This window comes from Scyliorhinus canicula, chromosome 29 (assembly GCF_902713615.1).
Source record: "Scyliorhinus canicula chromosome 29, sScyCan1.1, whole genome shotgun sequence".
NCBI classification, from domain to species: domain Eukaryota; kingdom Metazoa; phylum Chordata; class Chondrichthyes; order Carcharhiniformes; family Scyliorhinidae; genus Scyliorhinus; species Scyliorhinus canicula.
The window spans coordinates 3453887-3475129 of NC_052174.1; the positions used below are offsets into that span (position 1 = coordinate 3453887).

Consider the following 21243-nt stretch of genomic DNA (forward strand, 5'->3'; position numbering starts at 1 on the left):
TCTCCGCCTGTAAAAAGACCCACGCCTCCTCCGGGGACTCGAACTAATGGTGCCGGTCCTTGTATGTCACCCACAGGCACGCAGGCTGCAGCATTCCAAACCTGACCTGCTTGGCATGAAGCACCGCCTTCGTCCGGTTGAGCCCGGCCCGCCGCTTAGCCACCTCCGCACTCCAGTCCTGGTAGATCCTCACTACGGAATTCTCCCACTTGCTGCTCCTCTCTTTCTTGGCCCAGCGCAGCACACACTCCCGGTCACTGAATCGGTGGAACCGCACCAGCACCGCCCTTGGGGGCTCACCTGCCTTGGGCCTCCTGGCCATCACTCTGTGTGCTCCGTCAAGCTCCAGGAGCAAGTGGAAGGACCCCGCTCCCATCAACGAGCTCAGCATCGTGGTCACATACGCCGGGAGATCCGACCCCTCCAGCCCCTCCGCCAGGCCCAGGATCCTCAGATTATTTCGCCTCGTGCGAACATCCAGCTCCTCCAAGCGGTCCTCCCACTTTTTATGAAGTGCCTCGTGCAACTCCACTTTCCCCATGAGGACCACGGCCTCTTCCTCCCTTTCAACGGCCTGCTGCTGCAACTCCCGAATATACATCTCCTGGGCCGACTGGGTCCCAAGCAACTTGACCGTACGTCTTCTTAACAACCCTCTTAACAGGGGTGGAAACTTTGAGGGATCTATGGACATTGACACCGAGATCTCTCTGCACTACCTCACTACCAAGAATCTCACCATTAGCCCAGTACTCTCTCTTCCTGTTATTCTTTCCAAAATGAATGAACTCACACTTTTCTGTATTAAACTCCATTTGCCACCTGTCAGCCCAGCTCTGCAGCTTATCTATGTCCCTCTGTAACTTGTAACATCCGCGTGTGCACTGTCGACAACTCCACCGACTTTATTGTCATCTGCAAATTTACTCATCCATCCTTCTACGCGCTCCTCCAGGTCATTTATAAAAATGACAAACAGCAACGGCCCCAAAACAGATCCTTGTGGTACACCACTAGTAACTGGACACCAGTCAGAGCATTTCCCATCAACCACCACCCTTTGTATTCTATCAGCTAGCCAATTTCTGATCCAAACTGCTAAATCACCCTGAATCCCATGCCTCTGTATTTTCTGCAACAGCCTACCGTGGAGAACCTTATCAAACGGTTTACTAAAATCCATATACATCACATCAACTGCTTTACCCTCATCCACCTGTTTGGTCACCTTCTCGAAGAACTCAATGAGGTTTGTGAGGCACGACCTACCCTTCAGAAAACCATGTTGACTATCTCAAATCAAATTATTCCTTTCCAGATGATTATACATCCTATCTCTTATAAACCATGCCAAGAATTTTCCCACAACAGAAGTAAGGCTCACTGGTTTGTGCGCCCTCCGTTCAGAGCTTCCAGAATCGACCGTCTTTACATTTCCAAGACGTATTTACCCAGCGTTCCGGCCGCCTTTGTGGAGCAGGTGCCATGCTCGGATCACCACCTGGCGTGGACGAGGCTCGCCACGTCCCGTGCCCAGACATGGTTCACGTACTGGCATTTCAACAACCTGCTGCTTGAGGACTAGCGGATCCTGGTCTCGTTTCGCCGTTTCTGGGGTGGCTGGAGAAGAAAGCGGGGTGGCTTCCCCTCCTTGAGGCTATAGTGGTACGGTGGGGGAGGGGGAGGGTGTGAGTGAGGGGAAGGTGGGGGAGGAGGAGTGAGTGAGCGGAAAGTGATGGGAGGGGAGGGTGAGGGAGGGGACAGTGAGGGGAGGGTGAGTGAGGAGAGGGTGTGAGGGGAGGGGAGGGTGAGTGAGGGGAGGGTGACCACGACCACGCCATCAGTCAGGCGTACACAAAGGTGCCTACGGTGAGGCGGAACACGATCGCCAAATTGGCTGAGGAACTCTTCGATCTGGATTCACGTCTTGCTCAGCCCGATGACGACCCGGCCCTGGGGCTGGAGTCTGAAAGGATCAAACAGAGTAATTTTGATAGGTGGATAAGGGCTTTGAAAATAGACCAAATGTATGCAGCTGTCAGATAATACTTTTGAAGGAGGTTAAACATTCAAATCTTGATGTAATGAGAACAGATGCGGAAGAGCAGACGGTTAAAACTGCATGATTAGCAGCAGAAATGACAGATGATTATGAATTAGATCATGAATCAAAGTTCGGTTTCCGACATCAGTTTCAGACTGTGAGGGGTAGAAACTATGGCATGAGAAATACTCAAGTAATAACGGTAAAGGTGAATTGATGGGAGTGTAACTCAGATTTAAAAAGAAATCCAGTAGGGTGGAAAATAAATGAAAAGTTTCAAATGGTTTCATTGTAATAAACAAGGCCATGTAAAGTCACAATGCTGTTGGTTGAAGAAAAACACTGGGAAGGCTGATGGGGGAAAAAAGTGGGTAAGGAAAGCCCAAGTGAAGCGAAGGAGGTGCCTGATCATGAGGTGATTGATAAGAAGGTGCTATATCTCTTTAAATAATTTACATGTGTGGGTAAAGGTTATCCACAGATGAGGAGTTATGCAGTTTGGAAAGAATGTTTCCAGAAAAGGTGGTAATATGGTAAGAGGAACAGTGTTCAATTATATAATGTCAGGTTGGAAAGTCCAGTGAAGAATGGTGAAGTGGTAGTAGGAGTAATAGAGAAACTATCTTGTCCAAAATACCGTTTATCTTGGGTAATGATGTAGCTGGATCGCAGGTGGGAGTGATGCCTTCTGTGGTTGATAAGCCAGGGGAAATTCAGACAACTGAACTGTTGAAAGACAAGTGTCCTGGGGTTTTTCCGGATTGTGTAGTAACAAGGTCGCAAAGTCACAGGTAAAGAGGAGGAAACATCGAAAAGTGAAGATGACGTTGAAGTGCAATTGTCAGAAACGATTCTTGATCAGATGGTTGAAAAATAAAAAGAACAGGTGGAGGATGAGGCTCATACTTTTAGTTCAGGAAGATTGGCGGAGTTACAACAGAACGATATAGAAATGAAACCCACGTATCCGAAAGCATACACTGAAGATGAATCTGAGTGTATACCAGAGTGTTATCACCATAAAAATGATGTCTTGGTGAGAATATGGAGACCTTTACATATGTAGGCGGATGAAAAGTGGGCAGAGGTTCATCAAGTAGTATTGCCGGTAGGGTATAGAAAGGCAGTGTTACGAGTTGCATATGAGGTCCCAGTGGGAGGTCATTTGGGAATAAGAAAAACTCAAGCAAGAATCCAAAATCATTTTTATTGGCCTGCACTACATAAAGATGTAGTTACATTTTGTCAATCATGTCACGCGTCAAGTGATCGGAAATCTCAAGCAGTGATAAAAAAAACAGCGCCCTTAATACCCATTCCAGCATTTGAGGGACCGTTTACAAGTGTACTAATTGATTGCGGAACACCGCTTGTTAATCAAAAAGTGGGAATCAATATCTTTTGACTATAATGAATGTGTCTACTCGGTTTCCAGAGGTTATTCCAGTACGTAATATTACAGCTAAAAAGATTGTGGAGGAGTTACTTAAATTCTTTGCTAGATATGGACTACCCACAGAAATGCAGTCGGATCAAGGATCAAATTTTACCTTAATGTTATTCAAAGACGTTATGGATAGCTGAGGAAGAAAACAAATTAAAGCAACTGCTTACCATCCAGAATCGCAGGGAGCGTTAGAAAGGTGGCATCAGACATTAAAGACAACGTTGAGGGCGTATTGTCAAGATTATCCAGAGGATTGGGATAAAGGAATTCCATTCGTACTGTTTGCAATTAGGGATGCACATAATGAGTCGACCAAATGTAGTCCTTTGAACTTATTTTTGGTCATGAGGTAAGAGGACCACTTAAATTGATCAGGGAAAAATTGATGAGTGAGAAATCGAAAATTACATAATTGGATTAACTGTCAAATTTTAGGGAACAAATAAATAGAGAAGGTGAATTGACTAGACAACATTTCAAACTTGCACAAAATGTGATGAAGCGGGTAGCTGACAGGAAATCCAAAGTTCGTAGTTTTGCCAGTGGAGATAGAGTTCTAGTATTGTTGCCAGTGGTAGGTGAGCCTTTAAAAGCTAGGTTTTGTAGATCTTATCAGATTGAAAGGAAATTAAGTGAGGTGAATTATGTGGTAAAAACACCAGATAGAAGGAAGACTCACTGAGTGTGTCATGTGAATATAAATCAAATGTACTTTGAAAAGGAAGGAGATAAAAAGGAGGAGTTTTTAATGATTCTAACTCAAAGTGACGAACCAAATCCAGGTGACTGCGAATGTAACATACCTCAAAGTAATTTGGAAAATGAGGATGTTCTTAAAAATTGGGATTCTTTGTTGTGTTACTTTCCAGAGGAAAAACGAACTGACCTGAAAGTGTTATTGATATCACATGGGTAAGTTTGTGAAGATAAATTGGGAAGTACTAAAATGGCTATACATGATGTAGATGTGGGAAATGCTGTTCCAATCAAACAACATCCATACAGACTTGACCCTTTAAAATTGGCACAGGTTAACAAAGAGATTGAAAGTATGCGTAAACATGAGATAATGGTAGTTTGCAGCCAATGCAGCTCACCCATATTGATGGTATCAAAACCGGACGGTACCCAACGGTTGTGCGTGGACTACAGAATGGTTAATGCAGTTGCTGGAACGGCCTCTTATCCCATCCCACGTTTGGAGGGCTGCATTGAGAAAGTGCGACAATTCGTTTTTATTTCCGAACTGGATTTATTTAAATGTTACTGGCAGGTACCTTTATCTGACAGGCGAAGGATATCTCAGCTTTTGTGACTCCAGATGGCATATACCAATTCGAAGCTTGGCATGAAAAACGCACCAGCCACATTTCAACGGTTAACGAACAAAGTTGAATTAGGCTTCCCCAATTGTGCGGTATACATCGATGATCTGGTAATTTTCATCCTGACATGGAAAGAACATTAAAAACAACTGATGGAGTTATTCGATCGATTTCAAGAGGCGGGTTTGGTGGTAAACATAGCCAAAAGTGAATTTCGAAAATCCTAAGTCGCTTTCCTTTGCCATACAATCGGACAGGGTCGAATGGTCCCATGTAATTTGAAAAGAAAGTTATTGAGGAGTTTCCAATACCCTCGAGACGAAGGGAAATAATGCGATTTCTTGGCATGAGTGGATATGATCGAAAATTTGTGCCAAATTTTAGCAGTGTGGTTGCTCCACTGACGGACTTGCTAAAGAAACGTAGCAAACTTAAGTGTACAGCGAATTGTCAACAGGCATTTGACTGCCTGAAGGATATGATAACCAATGCTCCTGTGTTGGAGAATTACAAGGGACTCTTTGATCAGATTGAACTAAAGTACCTTACTTTAAAGAGAAATGCCGAGGCGTAGAGAAATAGATAGATCCTGCAGAGACCTTCTTGTTCAAAACGACTGTCAATCGAGAAGGATTTCAGTTGGAGGAAGATGAGCAAAAAATAGACTATGCTAGTATTACATGTTTGCGTGTTTTGATTTAATAAAAAAACTTATATTCATTGTCTATATTTCACAAAGGAAAGTGGAAATATGAAAAATGAAACCATCTTGAAGTTGATGGTTTACTTCTTTTTTCTTGGGAGTGGTGTCATGTGAGAGTACCTTTAAGAAATTGATGTTTAAGAAATGTGTGCTTATATAAATAGCAGTAGTGGATGTAACTTTAAGAAATGGGAGTTTATCAGTGATGTCAGAGTGTGGGTGGATCTGGCCTGCCTGTCTGCTTTACTTTTGTTTTAGGATTTTTGTTATAGGGTGTATTTTAGTTTCGTTTTGAGAGCTGAATAGCTGCAGGCACATCAAGGAGCTGTAAGGATATCTCTCTGCAAACTAAAGACTGTCTCCAGATGAATTATGTTATTTCAAAATGCTGACTGCTCTCAGTAATGCATTTAAGCATGATCTTTGTGTTAAAAGGGGTCATCTCTAACTGGATGCTAATAAGGAAGACTTTAATAAGGAAAGACTTACTTAAGGAAAGGTTTACTTATAGAATATTGTATCTTTGGGGAGGATTGGCATCGATTGTTGTTAACATGTTTACTGTGGGTTTCTAAAGTTTTAGCTGGTTTCATAAAAAACAGTGTTTTAATTTCAAAGTACTGTACATCTCTTGTGCATCACACCTGTAAGGTGGGCCCGCGTGGTGCCCATAATTAAAATCTATTAAAAGTTGTGGGTCAGGTGAACTCCATGATACACTTTGGCGTCCTCTAAACCTTGGTCCATAACAACGTGGCACAGGGAGTACTTTCGTGATTACAACCCTTAAGGTTCTGCCGTTTAAATTTCTATCTAGCTCCCTGAACTACAGCTGCAGGGCCCCATCCCCCATCCTGCCTATGTCGTTAGTACCAATATGTACCACGACGTTTGCCTGTTTGTCCTTCCCCTTCAGGATTCCCGCTACCCGTTCTGAGATATCCTGGAACCTGGCATCAGGGAAGCAACATACCACCGTGGAGTCTCTTTCACGTCCACAGAAGCGCCTATCTGTGCCCATGACTACAGAGTACCCTAGCTCTTCTGAGCGTTGTCCCTCCCTGCTGAATATGAGAGCCAGCCAAGGTGCCACTTCTCTGGCTGCTGCTATTTCCCCCTGATAAGCGATTGCCTCCAACAGTATCCAAAGCGGTATACATGTTCCAGAGGGGGACAACAACAGTGGATTCCTGCACTGATTTCCTGCGGTCACTATCTCTCTGCCTGCACCTTGGGAGTGACCACATCTATAAAACTGCTATCTGTTATGCTTTCCACCAGCTGCATGCTCCTAAGTGCAACTAACTTCTGCTTCAACCGAACCATGCGATCTGTGAGAAGCCCCAGTTGGGTACACTTTCTGCAGATGGGACGCTGGAAGCACTAGCTCTGTGGACCACGTTCACTCCAGAAGGTCGCCTCTTCCAAAGATTCCCATCCCCCAGAGCTCAAGTCTCCAGCCACGGAGACCAGAGACAGTGGAGAGTATTTATCACGGTCTTCCTCTGGCAACGCACTCAATGCATGTGCAGATCATTGCAGAACCGCATGGAGATAGGGACGCCGAGATGACGGAGGCCTTGGACTCTGATTCCGAGATGGAGACACTGGACGCCTCTGTCCCACGGGCCATGGATGTACAACCGTCACACCGTTCATCACGCCAGTGCCGTTCTCCATCGTGTTACACGCTGCCCAATACAGCGCATCATGGAAATTGTGTCCAGCCTGCGGCAAAACAAGTCCGACGCCCTCCTTTGCCAGGGTCTTCGGTGGTTTCTTGGCCATTGGGGGGGGGGGGGGTGTTATAACCTGCCAGCTTACAACTGGTTGGGAACTAATGTCAATTCCACAATCCTTAAGAAGTATGAGATTCCCCAATGAGGGGTGCGGAGAAATCATTAGCAGAGTCCCTGCATAAATAGAGCTAGCCAGTATGGAACCAGCGAGTGAGCAGTGTGCAGAAAGGGAGTACTGTTGCTGTTGTATATATGTAATTGCAAATAAAGTTATCTATTTCTATTGTACAAACTCGTGCTGGATTCTTCGTGGCCCTCAGAAAACATGCCTATTAAGGATCGCAGTTAAAAGGCACACACATTGTTGGATTCTCATGTAGACCAAACCGGGTAAAAGTGGAATATTTAATTCCCTCCTGTGAATTAGTGAATCAGTTGTCTTGTTTATTGCCACAACCATTGTTATTTTCATGATGAGCATTACCGTGACTGTCTTTGAATTCAAGACTTATTTATTGTTATTAATTTATTGCCTTGATGGGGATTCAGTGAGTGTTCCCATAGCCTGAGCCTCCACTCCTAGATTACTTGACAAATTACATTATAGTTGTGACGCCCCCCCCCCCCTACCCGCCCACCCGCCCTCTCCCATTGCACTAACTCTGGCCACGAGTACCCTCTTCTTCCTTCGTAGACAATGCTTCAAGCAGGCTGGTTTTCAAAATGTAGAATTTATTTTCTTTACCCCTGGGCACGTCTTTGGTCTCCTCCCACAATCGATTTAAACGCCCATCTTTTTCACAGAGCATGTATCCAGCCTACACGGTTTGATTCTGAATCAGTTGTCTCTGCTCTTATCTAGGGACTTGTGATGTTTTCCAGTGCGTTTATTTGCAGTGCGTTTTGTGTGCCTCTTCGATCAGACCTACTTATTATATTAGTACTGCTGGTTAGTTGGTACAAGGCGACAATTAAAACTACGGGGAATGTTAACACAATGTCACTGAGAGCCACTTATGTCCTGCTACTGGTCTGTCCATGGTCTCAACTTTCCCTACAGTCCTGGACCTCAACTCCCAGTTTGACAAACAAATCAGGAAACATTATGATTGCAACTCAATGTTTATTGTGAAGCGGAGATTCATACGCAAGTGAAACGTCCAGATCGGCTGAAGTGCTGCTTCTTTTCAATTTATCCAAATTGTAACTTTTAACAAAGTGAAGGTAGCTTCTGAGCAATATTGAGCGGCGATAAGGAAAGCAGCGTTTAGTCAGTCATGTCGGCCAAGATCTGCAGCGCAGCTAATTAGGGAGCAGAGTAAGGGGAAGGGTCTCTGAACAGGGAAACTGTACAGCTCGTACAGAAAAATGAAACGTGGAAAAGTACAAGCACAGTGAGAAGGAACAGGAGGTAAATCAGGGATATTAAGAAATCTCCATGTCTGGACAGAGGATAATGATGGGAAGCGGACAATGAAGTATCTTGCTTTGGGTAGGGAAATATCAAATGAATGGAGCACTTTGGAGGAAAACTGTGTGACCAAAGATTAGTCAGCGGAGAATTGGAACCTCTTGGAAACGTGACGGTAGGTCGGCGTTGCAGAGGGTGTGGTGGTGAGTACAAGGTTAGCGTGTGGCGTTCAATAAGCAGGAAAAGAGAGGAGCGAATATGAAAGGTTTATAGGATGAGCAAATACAAGGACATGTGGGACAGAGATTGGGACTGTCAGAGTAAATGGAAGGGGATGTATAGAGAAGGGACAGGTGCTTGGCGATTTGCCAAGTCCCAACATAGAAAAATTGGGACGTAGGAAGTATTTTCACAACTGGTAAGAGTACGAGTGAGGTGCGATTTCTTGTGGAGGGGTATCTGTGGATCAGAAAACTGCATTGGAGGCAGAACTGTAAAAATGTGAGAGCACATAAATCAAATGGAAACGTGTGTAGAGAAGGAATGTGGATTTCTTAATGGAATTGAGTGTTTGTGTATTGTGAGTGACCTGGAGAGAATGCATGGGGATGGAAAACGAATGAGTTCGGCAATTATTATATGATTGTGTGGGACATTTTGAAAAAGATACGCGCATGGAATAGAGAGTTTCGTGCAGTGGATTGTTTGAAAGGGAAGTCTATTGGAGTGGAATGATTTTCCATGAAAGATTTGCTCGGATTATGCGTTTACTGGAGCGAGGACCATGGACATGCTGAGTGCTTCAGAGCAGAGCCCATTGGAGAGATTAAGAGATTGGAGCAATGGTCATTACATCTACGCTGCTCATCTTTAGACTGTGGGGAAAGAAAGCAGAACACCCGGCGAAAAACGACACAGACACGTGTGAACTCGACACAGTCATCCGAGGACGCAATTGAGCCCGTGTCCATAGCGCTGTGAGGCCGCAGTGCTAATCACTGTGCCACCCGGTTTGAATAGCGAAAGAGGATGTTCCGGTGAAGAGAATCAGGAATATACGGGGAGGGACCCTTAACCCTTAGCCAGCGTGAGCGCAGAGCATGGAAGTCTAGAGTTTTGAGTAGGGCGTCTCAATTATATTTTTTAAACTTGTAATTAAAGTTTGACACAATAATCGTTCTGACGATCACAGTGGCGGCAGAGCAGGTTCTCCTGGCATCGCCGAAACAGGAAGCTACTATGGGGGTCTACTGCAAATTCATCCATACACTGGAAATGGTGAATCACCAATGGTTTGTTCGTCTCCTTGTCACAGTCGTAGACTTCGCCATAGACAAAGTATTTGTGAACCTGAATATCCCCATCAGTTCTCCAAGAGTCAAATGGATTGGACAGGATTGGGGCGGCAATATCTGTCTTCGGCTTCCCGCTGAAACATTTGTAGGTGCACGGAGTGTTTTCTGTGTAAAATATAACACACCCTCCATGCAGCAACACCTTGATATTCTTCCCAAACCATTCAGATACGCGCTCACGCTCGCGCTTTTTAAATAATATCTTATACTCTGAACATGCATGGCCTTTATCTGGATACACTGCCATGTAGTTCAGGGACACATTGAAGTCGTCAGGAGTTTTACTGATAGATGGCAGATTACTGCGTTTTCCACCATTGAGGTACAGGTTATCCTGGTAACTTGCGCACTCTCGAGGATCCAGAGCGATGAGAAAGGAGAACTGGTCCTTATTTTCATCCCTGACGCTACGGAAACTGAGAGAACAGAAAGTGGGAGAGAAAATGGCAAGTCAGCTGCTGAACTTAAAGGCAATCAGTCTGCTTCCCCCTCCTACACCCATCCAAATGGCAGATTTGCGAGACGGCCCAATAACTACACCCAGCATCGTTTCTCCCCTCCTGGACACTAATTTCTTCACGTGTACGGGTTCCAATGGCCGAAGCTCCGGGATTGAGGGAATTCTAGCCATTCGCGGCTGAGAATTGTGGGAGGAAATGGTGAATTGTGCCCTGTCTACCTCAGAAGATGCTTCGGAATAGTGGTCAATGCGCCTGTGACGTTAGCCTAGAACAAATTAATGCCCGCTGATCTCAATCAATTTTACATCCTGTTATGACCTGTCAAATATGCAACGCCTCTATGTTTTGTATGTTAGAAGTGAGATCCCTGTGGATACGGTCCTCCTGCATTTTGTATCATTAATCATTTTATATATAAGAACAACGTTACAAAGGAAATAATTAATAAGGTTATGCAAAGTCACCAGCACATTGAATAAGTGCAATTGAAACATATTCTAAATTCTTCAGGGGGTGGAATAGCAGAATGGTATTTCGAATGGTATTAAATAGAGCCAAAAGTACATAATACATGCCAGATCTCCTTGTAATTAACTATCAGAATCACAGAAACACCAGCCATTAGAAATAAAACAGGCCAAGTGCGGAAAAAGAAAGAGTAATTAATCATAATTAGAATGGTGAAACGTGGAGACAGAAATCTCCAGGCAATGAATAACACGTTTTATTGAAATAAATAAAACGGAAGATATTGGAATAATGTCAACTCATTCTCTGTTTCGTCATTAACCTGTTAGTAATTATATATTCAGCTGAATAATTCAAAGATGCTCAAGTTGTTACCAGATAAGATAAGAGGCAGATTTGCCATCAATACCTGATCTCTCTACGTACAGCACAACGGAACAGTTAATGAATCACGTAGAGAAAGAAGGAAAGAAAGAAATAAATTCTTAAGTTTTGAACATCTGCATTCCTTAAAATAATTTAAAACCACTTAAATAATTTGGTAGTCACAGAATCGTAGCATTTACAGTGGAGAAGGGGCCATTTGGCCCATTGAGTCTGCCCATGAAGCCTACACCTCCAACGTATCATCGTAGTCCAGTAACCTCACATAACCGTCTTTGGAACGAAGGAAAAATTAAGCATGGCCAATCCACATCTTTGGATTGTGGGAGGAAACTGGAGGAAACCCACGCAGACACGGGGAGAACGTGCAAACTCCACAGCCAGTGACCCAAGGCTTTAATTGAACACGACACCATGGAACTGTGAGTGCTAACCACTCAGCCACCGTGCTGCCATTGGTGTAATTTCGGAAACACAGCAACATTTTGAGTACAGTTCGCAATCACAAACAACACATAAACGTTTTCTGGTGTTAATTGAGATGTTTTGTCATCAACCCTTGAGAAAAACCTGAACCCAGGATGTTGCGTCACTCTCGAGAGGGCAGCCAGACCATTTGTGCAGACTCAAAGCAGACAGCCGCCTGAGGTCGAAATCTAAGCCGGGTCTCTTGCGCTGTGAGGCAGTAGTGCTAACCAGTGTGGCACTGTGACACCTCATGTCTGCGTGGATTTCCTCAGGTGGTCCGGTTTACTCCCACAGTCCAAAGATGCACGGGTTAGGTGGCTTGGGCATCTTAAATTGCCCTTTTGCGATCAACGGCGTGTAGGATAGGTGGGTTTCAGGGTTTTTGGGGATAAGGCGCTGGAATGGGCATAAGTAGCGTTTTCCTTCCGACGTTCCGTGCTGACTTGATCGGCTGCATTTTCTCTTTCTGAACTGTATGGATTATTGGAAAGCTGGGTGCGTGGGTGAGCTGTATGCTGCCAAGATGCTTCCGTATGATTTGGGCACCCTGAGAGAGTGGGAAAATGCATGGCAGATGCAGTGTAATCTGGAGCAATGATGAAATGAAACTGGAAATCGCTTATTGTCACGAGTAGGCTTCAAATGAAGTTACTCTGAAAAACCCCTAATCGCCACATTCCGGCGCCTGTTCGGGGAGGCTGTTACGGGAATCGAACCGTGCTCCTGGCCTGCTTGGTCTGGTTTCAAAGCCAGCGATTTAGCCCTGTGCTAAACAGGAAGGCAAATTATTGACTGAATGTCTATGCATTGAGGGAAGCAAATGTGCAACTCGACCTGGGTCTCTGAAGGTAATCATACCGGTGCAGCAAGCGGTAAAGAAGGCACATGGTAGGTTGACCTTCATAGTGAGAGAATTCAATTACAGGAGCGGGGAAGTCTTCCTGTAATTATACAGGGCCTTGTTGAGACCACTGCAGGAATATTGTGTTCAGATTGCGTCTTCCTATCTGAGTAAGAATGTTTTACTATGAAGGGAGTGCAGAGAAGGTTTGCCAGGCTTATTCCTGGGATGGCATGACTGATATATCAGGAGAGATTGAATCGGTTCGTAGTAGAATCAGTGGAGTTCAAAAGAATGCAGATGGAGGGAGATTCCACCGAAACGTACACAATTCTAAGAGCATACAACAAGGTTGTTGCAGGAAAGATGCTCCCTGATGGCGTACAGAACTAGGGGTCACTGACTAAGGTTACGGGGTCGTCCACTTAGGTCAGAGATGAGGAGAAATGTATTCCCCCAGGGTTTGTGAGCCTGTGGAATTCGCCACCACAGAAAAAAAATCGACACCAAAGCACATGTTTTCAAGTGTGCATTGTATGTATCACTTGGGATGAAGTGGGTCAACCTGGGGGGGGGGGGGGTTGGATTAGGCTATTGAGTTGGAAGATCTGTTTTGGTCATAATGCATGCAGAAGCATGTTTGACGGGCCGAACGGCCTCTTCCTGCTCCTATTTTCTACATTGCTATGTTGTTATGCAGAATGATCCATTTTACGTTTATGCCTCTTCAACGCCCTGTTATACGTTTTCTTTAAAACAGCAACGCGGGAAACCAAAGCTACGAGAAGAAAATTTGATGCATTTCACGGCACCTGCGGTTAGATATCTCTGAAAAAGAAGATATGACGGATTGCGAACAATGCACAAGTCATGTTGTTGTATATAAATGCAGCTGGACGTTACATTTGGGGCTGGTTTAGCTCACTGGGCTAAATCGCTGGCTTTTAAAGCAAACCAAGCAGGCCAGCAGCACGGTTCGATTACCGTACCGGCCTCCCCGGACAGGAGCCGGAATGTGGCGACTAGGGCTTTTCACGGTAACTTCATTGACTCGTGACAATAAGCGATTTTCATTTCATTTCATTATGAGGAGAAAAACGGGCCGATATATTCTGCCGTGATGGTGCTCAGAGCTCTTTGCATCTGGTCTCATTTCTGCCTTCCAATTTTGATATTTTGTCAGTAACTGTGGGATTTTATATTTGGCATCCATTAAATAGAAAAATGGCAGAAATGGGATTGAAGAAAATCGGTGAATTGTGGAACACTTACTCCTTGACAATTCTAGTTAACACGGTGTCATTTAGTCCCGTTGCATTCAATTCGCTAGCACAGAGCACAACCAGAAGGAGGAGGGCAACAGACGTCATGGTGGATCAGTTCAACAAGTCCTAAACCAGGAAGAAACAACGTCAGCTCAGTAATATGTACTGGTTTACAATGAGAATTACATTTGAGACATGGACAACCCGCAGGTCACACACGGATACAATAATTGCACACAATTCTCTGATCATAATCTCCACTGGGCGGTAATTTAGCTCAGCGACACCAGTCCCATTTTCATTCCCTCTCAGAGACTTGGACACTGTTTCACAACCTCTGACTGCGGTTCTTTTAGAGATGAAATCACCAGTATTCCAGAGCCTTTGAACACAGACCGACTCAGAGCTTGGAATCGGTGCAGGGGTATTTCAAACAGAACGTTGGGCAGATTCAGCAAACCTGGCAGCATCGGGGGAGCGAGAACACAACTGCTGCCAAATCAGCTGAGTTTTATCAGCCTTTTCAGCATGCGCGCTATTCTGCTGTTCCTCAGTGCAGGGGCCTGGTCTCAGATCACAGTCCACAATCAGACAGATTATCACAGGCACACAGCCACATCCCACCCAAAGCGAGATGAGAGCAATAATCGTGCTGTGTTCTCAGTTTCCACTCAAACATAGAGAGAGAGACCATTACAGGGAGACAGCCAATGATCGCAGCCTATAATCAGAAGGATGGAGATCAGAACGAGACACAAATTATATTGCTATTCTGAAAGATGAAGCGATATAAACATGGGAACATTCTCTGATCATATTCTCTACGGCGGGACATCTACGCCAACACACAGATTGCGATCGCAGTTGAACTGAAAAGTCACCACAGGGACTCAGACTCTGATTACAATACCCAGACAGAGAGTTGGCAGTGATATCCAATCTTATTTCCTGCTTGGGGGAGTATGTACACAGAGGTTGTTATCACAGGTCCAGCAGAGTGAGAGATATCAGCAGAGGGACAACGGCTGTTATCACAGGCCCTGCAGACAGTTACATATCAGCACAGGAACACCGGTTGTTATCACAGGCCCAGCAAAGTGGCAGATATCAGTAAAAGGACACCAGTTGTTATCAAGGCCTTACAGAGAGGGAGATATCGGCACAGGGACACCGATTGTTATCACAGGCCCTGCACAGAGGTAGATATCAGCACAGAAACACAGCTCTGAACACGGTCACAACAAAGTGACTTTCTAATACATTAGCCCGTTTTGCTTCGCATGATGTATTGTTCTTCTGCCATCAGACAGAACAATTTAATTTCGTGTTTACTCTAAATATTTCCATCTTGTTGTTAAGAGATAACTTAGCTGTGTTATCCCATTTATGTGGCGACATTTTTAAAGTGTATGAACATCATGTTTTAGACATAGAATTTACAGTGCAGAAGGACGCCTTGCGGCCCATCGAGTCTTCACCTGCTCTTGGAAAGAGCACCCCACTCAAGGTCCACACCTCCACCCTATCCCCATAACCCAGGAACCCAACCTAACACTAGGGGCAATTTTGGACTCAGGGCAATTTAGCGTGGCCAATCCGCATAACCTGCACATCTTTGGACTGTGGGAGGAAACTGGTGGAAACCCACGCACACACGGGGAGGATGTGCAGACTCCGCACAGACAGTGACCCAAGCCGGAATCGAACCTCTGACCCTGGAGCTGTGAAGCAATTGTGCTATCCACAATGCTACCGTGCTGTCCACTGTTAAACACAATGTTAAACAGTCGTTGCCTGAAGTCGGGCTCTCTGGAAACAGGATAAGAGGTTTTGGTAAATCACCCGGGATATCCTGTTCTATCCTTCAATTCAATTCTGCATTTTCCACTGGACAGTAATTAGAGTCCTTAAATTAGATATGCTCTTATTGGATTGGATTGGATTTGTTTATTGTCACGTGTACCGAGGTACACTGAAAAGTATTTTTCTGCAAGCAGCTCAACAGATCATTCAGTAAATGGAAGAAAAGGGAATTAAACAAAATTCAACAAAACACATGAGAATACATAATAGGGCAACACAACATATACAATGTAACTACATAAGCATTGGAATCGGTTGAAGCATACAGGGTGCAGTGTTAATGAGGTCAGTCAATAAGATGGTATAGAGTGCACAGTAATGTGGACGATCGTTGCCTGGGAACGGCTCGAGATATAATATCAAGAACCATCCAATTCACCGTCCATCACCCTGCAGTCACACAGAATGGGTTTTGTTTGCAAAATAATAAATTAGCGATATCGTCCAATTCGTCTGGAGCAGGCTGAAACGGGAAAATAGGCAACGTACTCTTTTCTGAATGAAGTCTGTGACAAATTAAATTAATTGCGCTTGTGTTTAACTGGGCCATCTCTCCATTGCCGGACATGGCTCTATTGCTGTAGATGGTGTTTAATAATGTATCCCGTTATTCTGTCACGATTAACTTCAACATCGCCCAGAAAAGTTGCTTCGAGTCTCAGCCTTCAATTTCCCTGTGATGGTCATTTAACGTTAGTTCATCCTGATACGCACCATCCGACCACATAATTGTAGAATTTACAGTGCTAAAGGAGGCCATTCGGCACATCGAGTCTGCACCGGCCCTTGGAAAGAGCGCCCTACCCAAGCCCACACCTCCACCCGATCCCCGTAACCCAGCAACGCCACCCAACATTTTACGACACTAAGGTCAATTTAGCAATTTAGCATGGCCAATCCACCTAGCCAGGACATCGTTGGACTGTGAGAGGAAACCAGAGCTCCCGGAGGAAACAGGGGGAGAGCGTGCAGACTCCGCACAGACAGCGACCCAAACCTGGAACCCTGCAGCTGTGAAACAACTGTGCTAACCAGTAGTCCCACCGTGCTGCCCCACCGACATATTTTTTTTAAACTGGTCGCTGTTCTAAGATGAGACATCCTTTACCTGGATTTCACGGAAGTGAAAAAGAACTTTTGAAGTCACAAATGCTCACCGAGGAAAGTATCCTGAAACATAAGGAAGGAAAAGTAACCAGAATCAAATGGGTGAAAGATTCAATAATACAAATGAAAAAACAAATCTATCACTTACCTTCGCACTTCACAACCGTTGTCGTTACTGTCTGAACATCTGTGGTCCGAGTGAGTGGTCCCCGGTATTTAACGGCTGATGTAAAAGTAACAACCTTAAATGGGCAAGAATTGCATTTTCCCTTGAAGCAGTTTCAGGATGCAACACGTGATGCTTCAATTCGGCAATGCTGCATCCGCTCTGTGACAGTCACAGAGATAGTGACTGTGGTGGAATCGTTGCTCTAAATCCAGGGCAACAGGCCATGCAGTTAACCTCACTGTGCAAGTGGACGGGATAAATCATTCCAGTGTTCATGCCACTGACCACAGGCTTATGGTTCTGAATGGGAAATGCTGATATGCACATACGTGTTTGTGTAACACAGAGCTAGGTTCAGATGTAATGTAATTAGTATTGCTTAATATTCTGAAACATAGAATATCTGGGCTTTTTCATGGTGAATATACGTGCAAATGGCGAAATAAGAGACGACGTTTCAGAAGTAGCATCGTGCCGATTTCAGAAGGAATTAGATAAGTTGCTGCAGAACACTTAATAAAACAAGTGTATCGATACTGGGATTGGAGATAGGCGAATCATTGATTCCCGATAGTGCAGAAGCAGGCAATTCGGCCAAATGAGGCTGCACCATACCTGCGAAAGAGTAAGCTGCCGAGGTCAATCCTGGAAGCCCTGTAACTAATAATAATATGATCGTTCACTGTAACAAGTACGATGTTACTGTCAAAAGCCCCTTGCGCATTTTGGGACGCTAAAGCCAATCCGCAATTGGACGTGACCAATCCACAGGACCTGGAGGAAGCCAACGCAGACACTGGCAGAAAGTGAAAACTCCAAACAGACAGGCTGGCGTTGTATCCGTCGCCCTGCCACTGTGAGGCAGCAGTGCTGAGCACTGTGCCACAGTGCTGCCCGCATGGATAAGCGATTGGGAACTGGACATCCAACAAAGAGTGGCATAAAATGGGTCATATTCAGGACAGCGATGTGGAGAGTCACACGGACCATATTATTGGGCACAGATGCTTTCAAACATCAATACATCAATGACTTAGGCAGTGAAATTGCTGAGGAAACCAAGTTAGATCAGAAAGCGTGCTGCGATAATGGCATAAAAAGGGCGAACAGGTTTATAGACAACTGACATTATTGGGCAGAAGTGGGCAAAAGAATATAAAGTCAGAAATTATTCAGTTTTTAAGCAGAATGGAAAATAAATTTCAAGTGGTGAGAGAGAGGGACTGTTCAGTAATTGTACTTAACCAGTAGGAAGTTGCAAGTGCAGAAAACAATAGAATATAGAATTTTCATGTTCGTATTTGTCACAAGGGAATTGCAGGATCAGAGGAAAGAAGATTTGCTGAACGCATATGGCCTTAATCAGAGCACATTTGGATTGCAATGTACAAGTTTGATCTCCTCGGTTTACGAACAGTAATCCTGACTTATATGGGGTGCAATGAAGGCAGATTTATTCTTGGAATTGGACGGCTGTCTTATTGGGAGTAAATTACCTTATCATCTTTGAAATTAAGAGGTATCACGGGTGATGTTGTTCAAATATTTAAAACAGCTCAGTGAGCGCCACAGGTAGATACTGAGGGGTTGTTCCTTTGGGCCGGCGTCTATAGCCTGAGGGTAAGGTTTTGGAGATCTGGAACTCAGTTGAGGGTTTCACTGTACTCGGGAATTGTGAATTTTTGGAACTCTGTACCCCAGTGGCCTGTGATGAGTATATTCAAGGCGAGGATGGTTTTCTTTGTGAGGTACATCAGAGGTTACCGAAACAGACCGGGAGATGATTTAAATGTTCCGCTGTAACATTATTGAATTTCAGGGAAGGTTCCATGTGATGTACGATCCACGCATGTGCGCAGTACTTATTATGTCTCATTAACAGGCTGACACATCTATCAATGAGCAACTGACACCAGTGGAACACCACTTCAACCCTGCTCTGACACAGCTGGTGTGAAACATAATATTAATGATGCTAAACTTTGAATGTTGAAATGGGGGTATTCCGAATGTTGTAATGAGATGGTCAGAGTCTAATCATTTTGCTGTGATGGGCCCATGAGTTACGAAATGAAGTGTGAGTTTACTTCAAAATGCAGGACAAGGGGGGGAGGGGGAGGGGGGCGGGGGCGGGGGGGGGGGGGCGGGGTGGGCAGGGGAGTGTAATTAATTGAATATCTCTACAAAAGTACTTGCAAAAGACCAATAGGCCAATTAGCCCCCTTCTGTATTTGTAGTTTCAAAAGTTCGGCAAGGTTTCATAATCATAAATTATTCATTAGTGTTCTGATTTCTAGGACAGAAGGTTCAAAGCCAGAATCATGCATTCCATGGGATACCTTTAACTGATGGAATCTACCATGATGTGTGATTACGGTAGTGTTGCAGGAACTGTTCTTCAGAGGATTCACCGAAAGAGGTGGCTGCTCATTCTGAAATAGATGGTAGATCATTAAAACAGGTCTTGGTTACTCAAAGGAGGAAGCCCTCGGCAAGAGGAAAGCAGCTGGATATTCCGGTTATTCTTCCATATCCTGCAGTCTTGTCCGATCGTTCAAACCCCTTGAAGACTATTGTTTTCCAGATACGGCCAGGAATATGATGCTCAGACCCAATTCTTCGTTGCTCACTGAGTAATGTTCTTGCCTCATATGGGCCACACAATGAGCATTTCCAATAAGAGAATCCTCCCATCGCCCCTTGACATTCAATGGCATTTCCATCACTGAATCCCCCACTATCAACATCCTGGTCGATACTCTTGATGAGTAACGGAGCTGGGAAAGCCATATAAATAATGTGGACACGAAAGCAGGTCAGGAACTGGGAATTCTGTGGCAAATAATTAACCTCGAGACCCAAAAGGCCTCTTCACCTCCTCCATGGCACAGATAAGGAGTGCGAGGGAATACTCCCCACTTGCCTGGGTGAGTTCAGCTCCATCAATAATATAGAAGCTCGACAACATCCAGGGCAAAGCAGCCCGCATGATTGGCAACCCTTCCACAAATATTCAATCCCTCCTCCACCGAAGCACAATATGTACCGTCTTGAAGATGCAATGCAGGAACTCACAAAGGCTCCTTAGGCATCTCCTTCCAAACACAGGAACATTACAGTCTATAAGATCAGGGGCGGCAGGTTCCCCTCCAGATCCCTCACCATGCTGACTTGGAAATATATAGTCACTTTCGCTCGGTCAAAATCCTGGAACTTCCTCCCCCATAGCACAGAGGGTGTACCTACACCACATTGAATGCAGCAGGTCACGAAGGCAGCTCACCATCTTCTCAAGGGAAATTAGGAATGGGCAACAACTCTGGCCTAGCTCCATACCATAAGCATGAATATTAAGATAATCTGTATTGTATTTTCAGTGGGCTTCAGATCATATTGCACACAGGGATATGATCTGCCATTGAACAAAATTACACCACATCAAATTTGGAATAACATAGTGCTATGGAAAACTGTTTAACAGATATGTGCGGAGTCTGCACGTCCTCCCCGTGTGTGCGTGGGTTTCCTCCGGGTGCTCCGGTTTCCTCCCACAGTCCAAAGATGTGCGGGTTAGGTGGATTGGCTATGCTAAATTGCCCGTAGTGCCCTAAAAAGTGAAGGTTTGGGGGGGGGGGGGTTGTTGGGTTACGGGTATAGGGTGGATACGTGGGTTTGAGTAGGGTGATCATTGTTCGGCACAACATTGAGGGCCGAAGGGCCTGTTCTGTGCTGTACTGTTCTATGTTCTATGTTCTAATATTTTAAAAACTGGTCCCTCTCAGCATTGCAGCTTGCTATTAATAGTTGCCACAAGATTTCATGCTAGTTACACAACTATTGGCAATCCGTTGAAATTATTTGAGCGTGTGGACTAACAGTGATATTTCCATATTTTCTTAGGAAACAATATTGTGTGCAGGCTAAGAGATTAACAAGACAGTGGCAGATGGAATATGAAGTAAAAAGTGTGAAGTTGTACACTATGGTGTAAAAAAATACAGAAATAATAATAATATTTTTTATTGTCACAGGTAGGCTTACATTAACAGTTAAATAAAGTTTCTGTGAAAATCCCCGAGTCGTCACTCTCCTCTCCCTGTTCGGGTACACTGAGGGAGAACTCAAAATGTACAATTCACCGAACACGCACGTCCTTCGGAACGTGTGGTAGAAACCAGATCACCTGCATGAAA

General features: G+C 44.6%; 1 protein-coding gene across 2 annotated transcripts in view; it reads right to left on the bottom strand.

Moving 5' to 3' along the window:
• Positions 1–8361: 8361 nt before the first annotated feature.
• Positions 8362–21243, bottom strand: part of LOC119958453 — a 55641-nt gene continuing 42759 nt past the window's right edge. The window contains exons 1-4 of one of the 2 annotated variants that reach the window (XM_038786994.1): positions 17030–17150; positions 16883–16944; positions 13919–14037; positions 8362–10440 (exon numbers count right to left, since the gene is read on the bottom strand). In XM_038786994.1, the coding sequence (XP_038642922.1) occupies positions 9825–10440; positions 13919–14016 (714 nt within the window). In that variant the 5' untranslated portion in view covers positions 14017–14037; positions 16883–16944; positions 17030–17150 and the 3' untranslated portion in view covers positions 8362–9824. Of the gene's footprint in view, positions 10441–13918; positions 14038–16882; positions 16945–17029; positions 17151–21243 lie in introns of those variants that run through there. The other variant, XM_038786995.1, reaches the window with a different exon arrangement.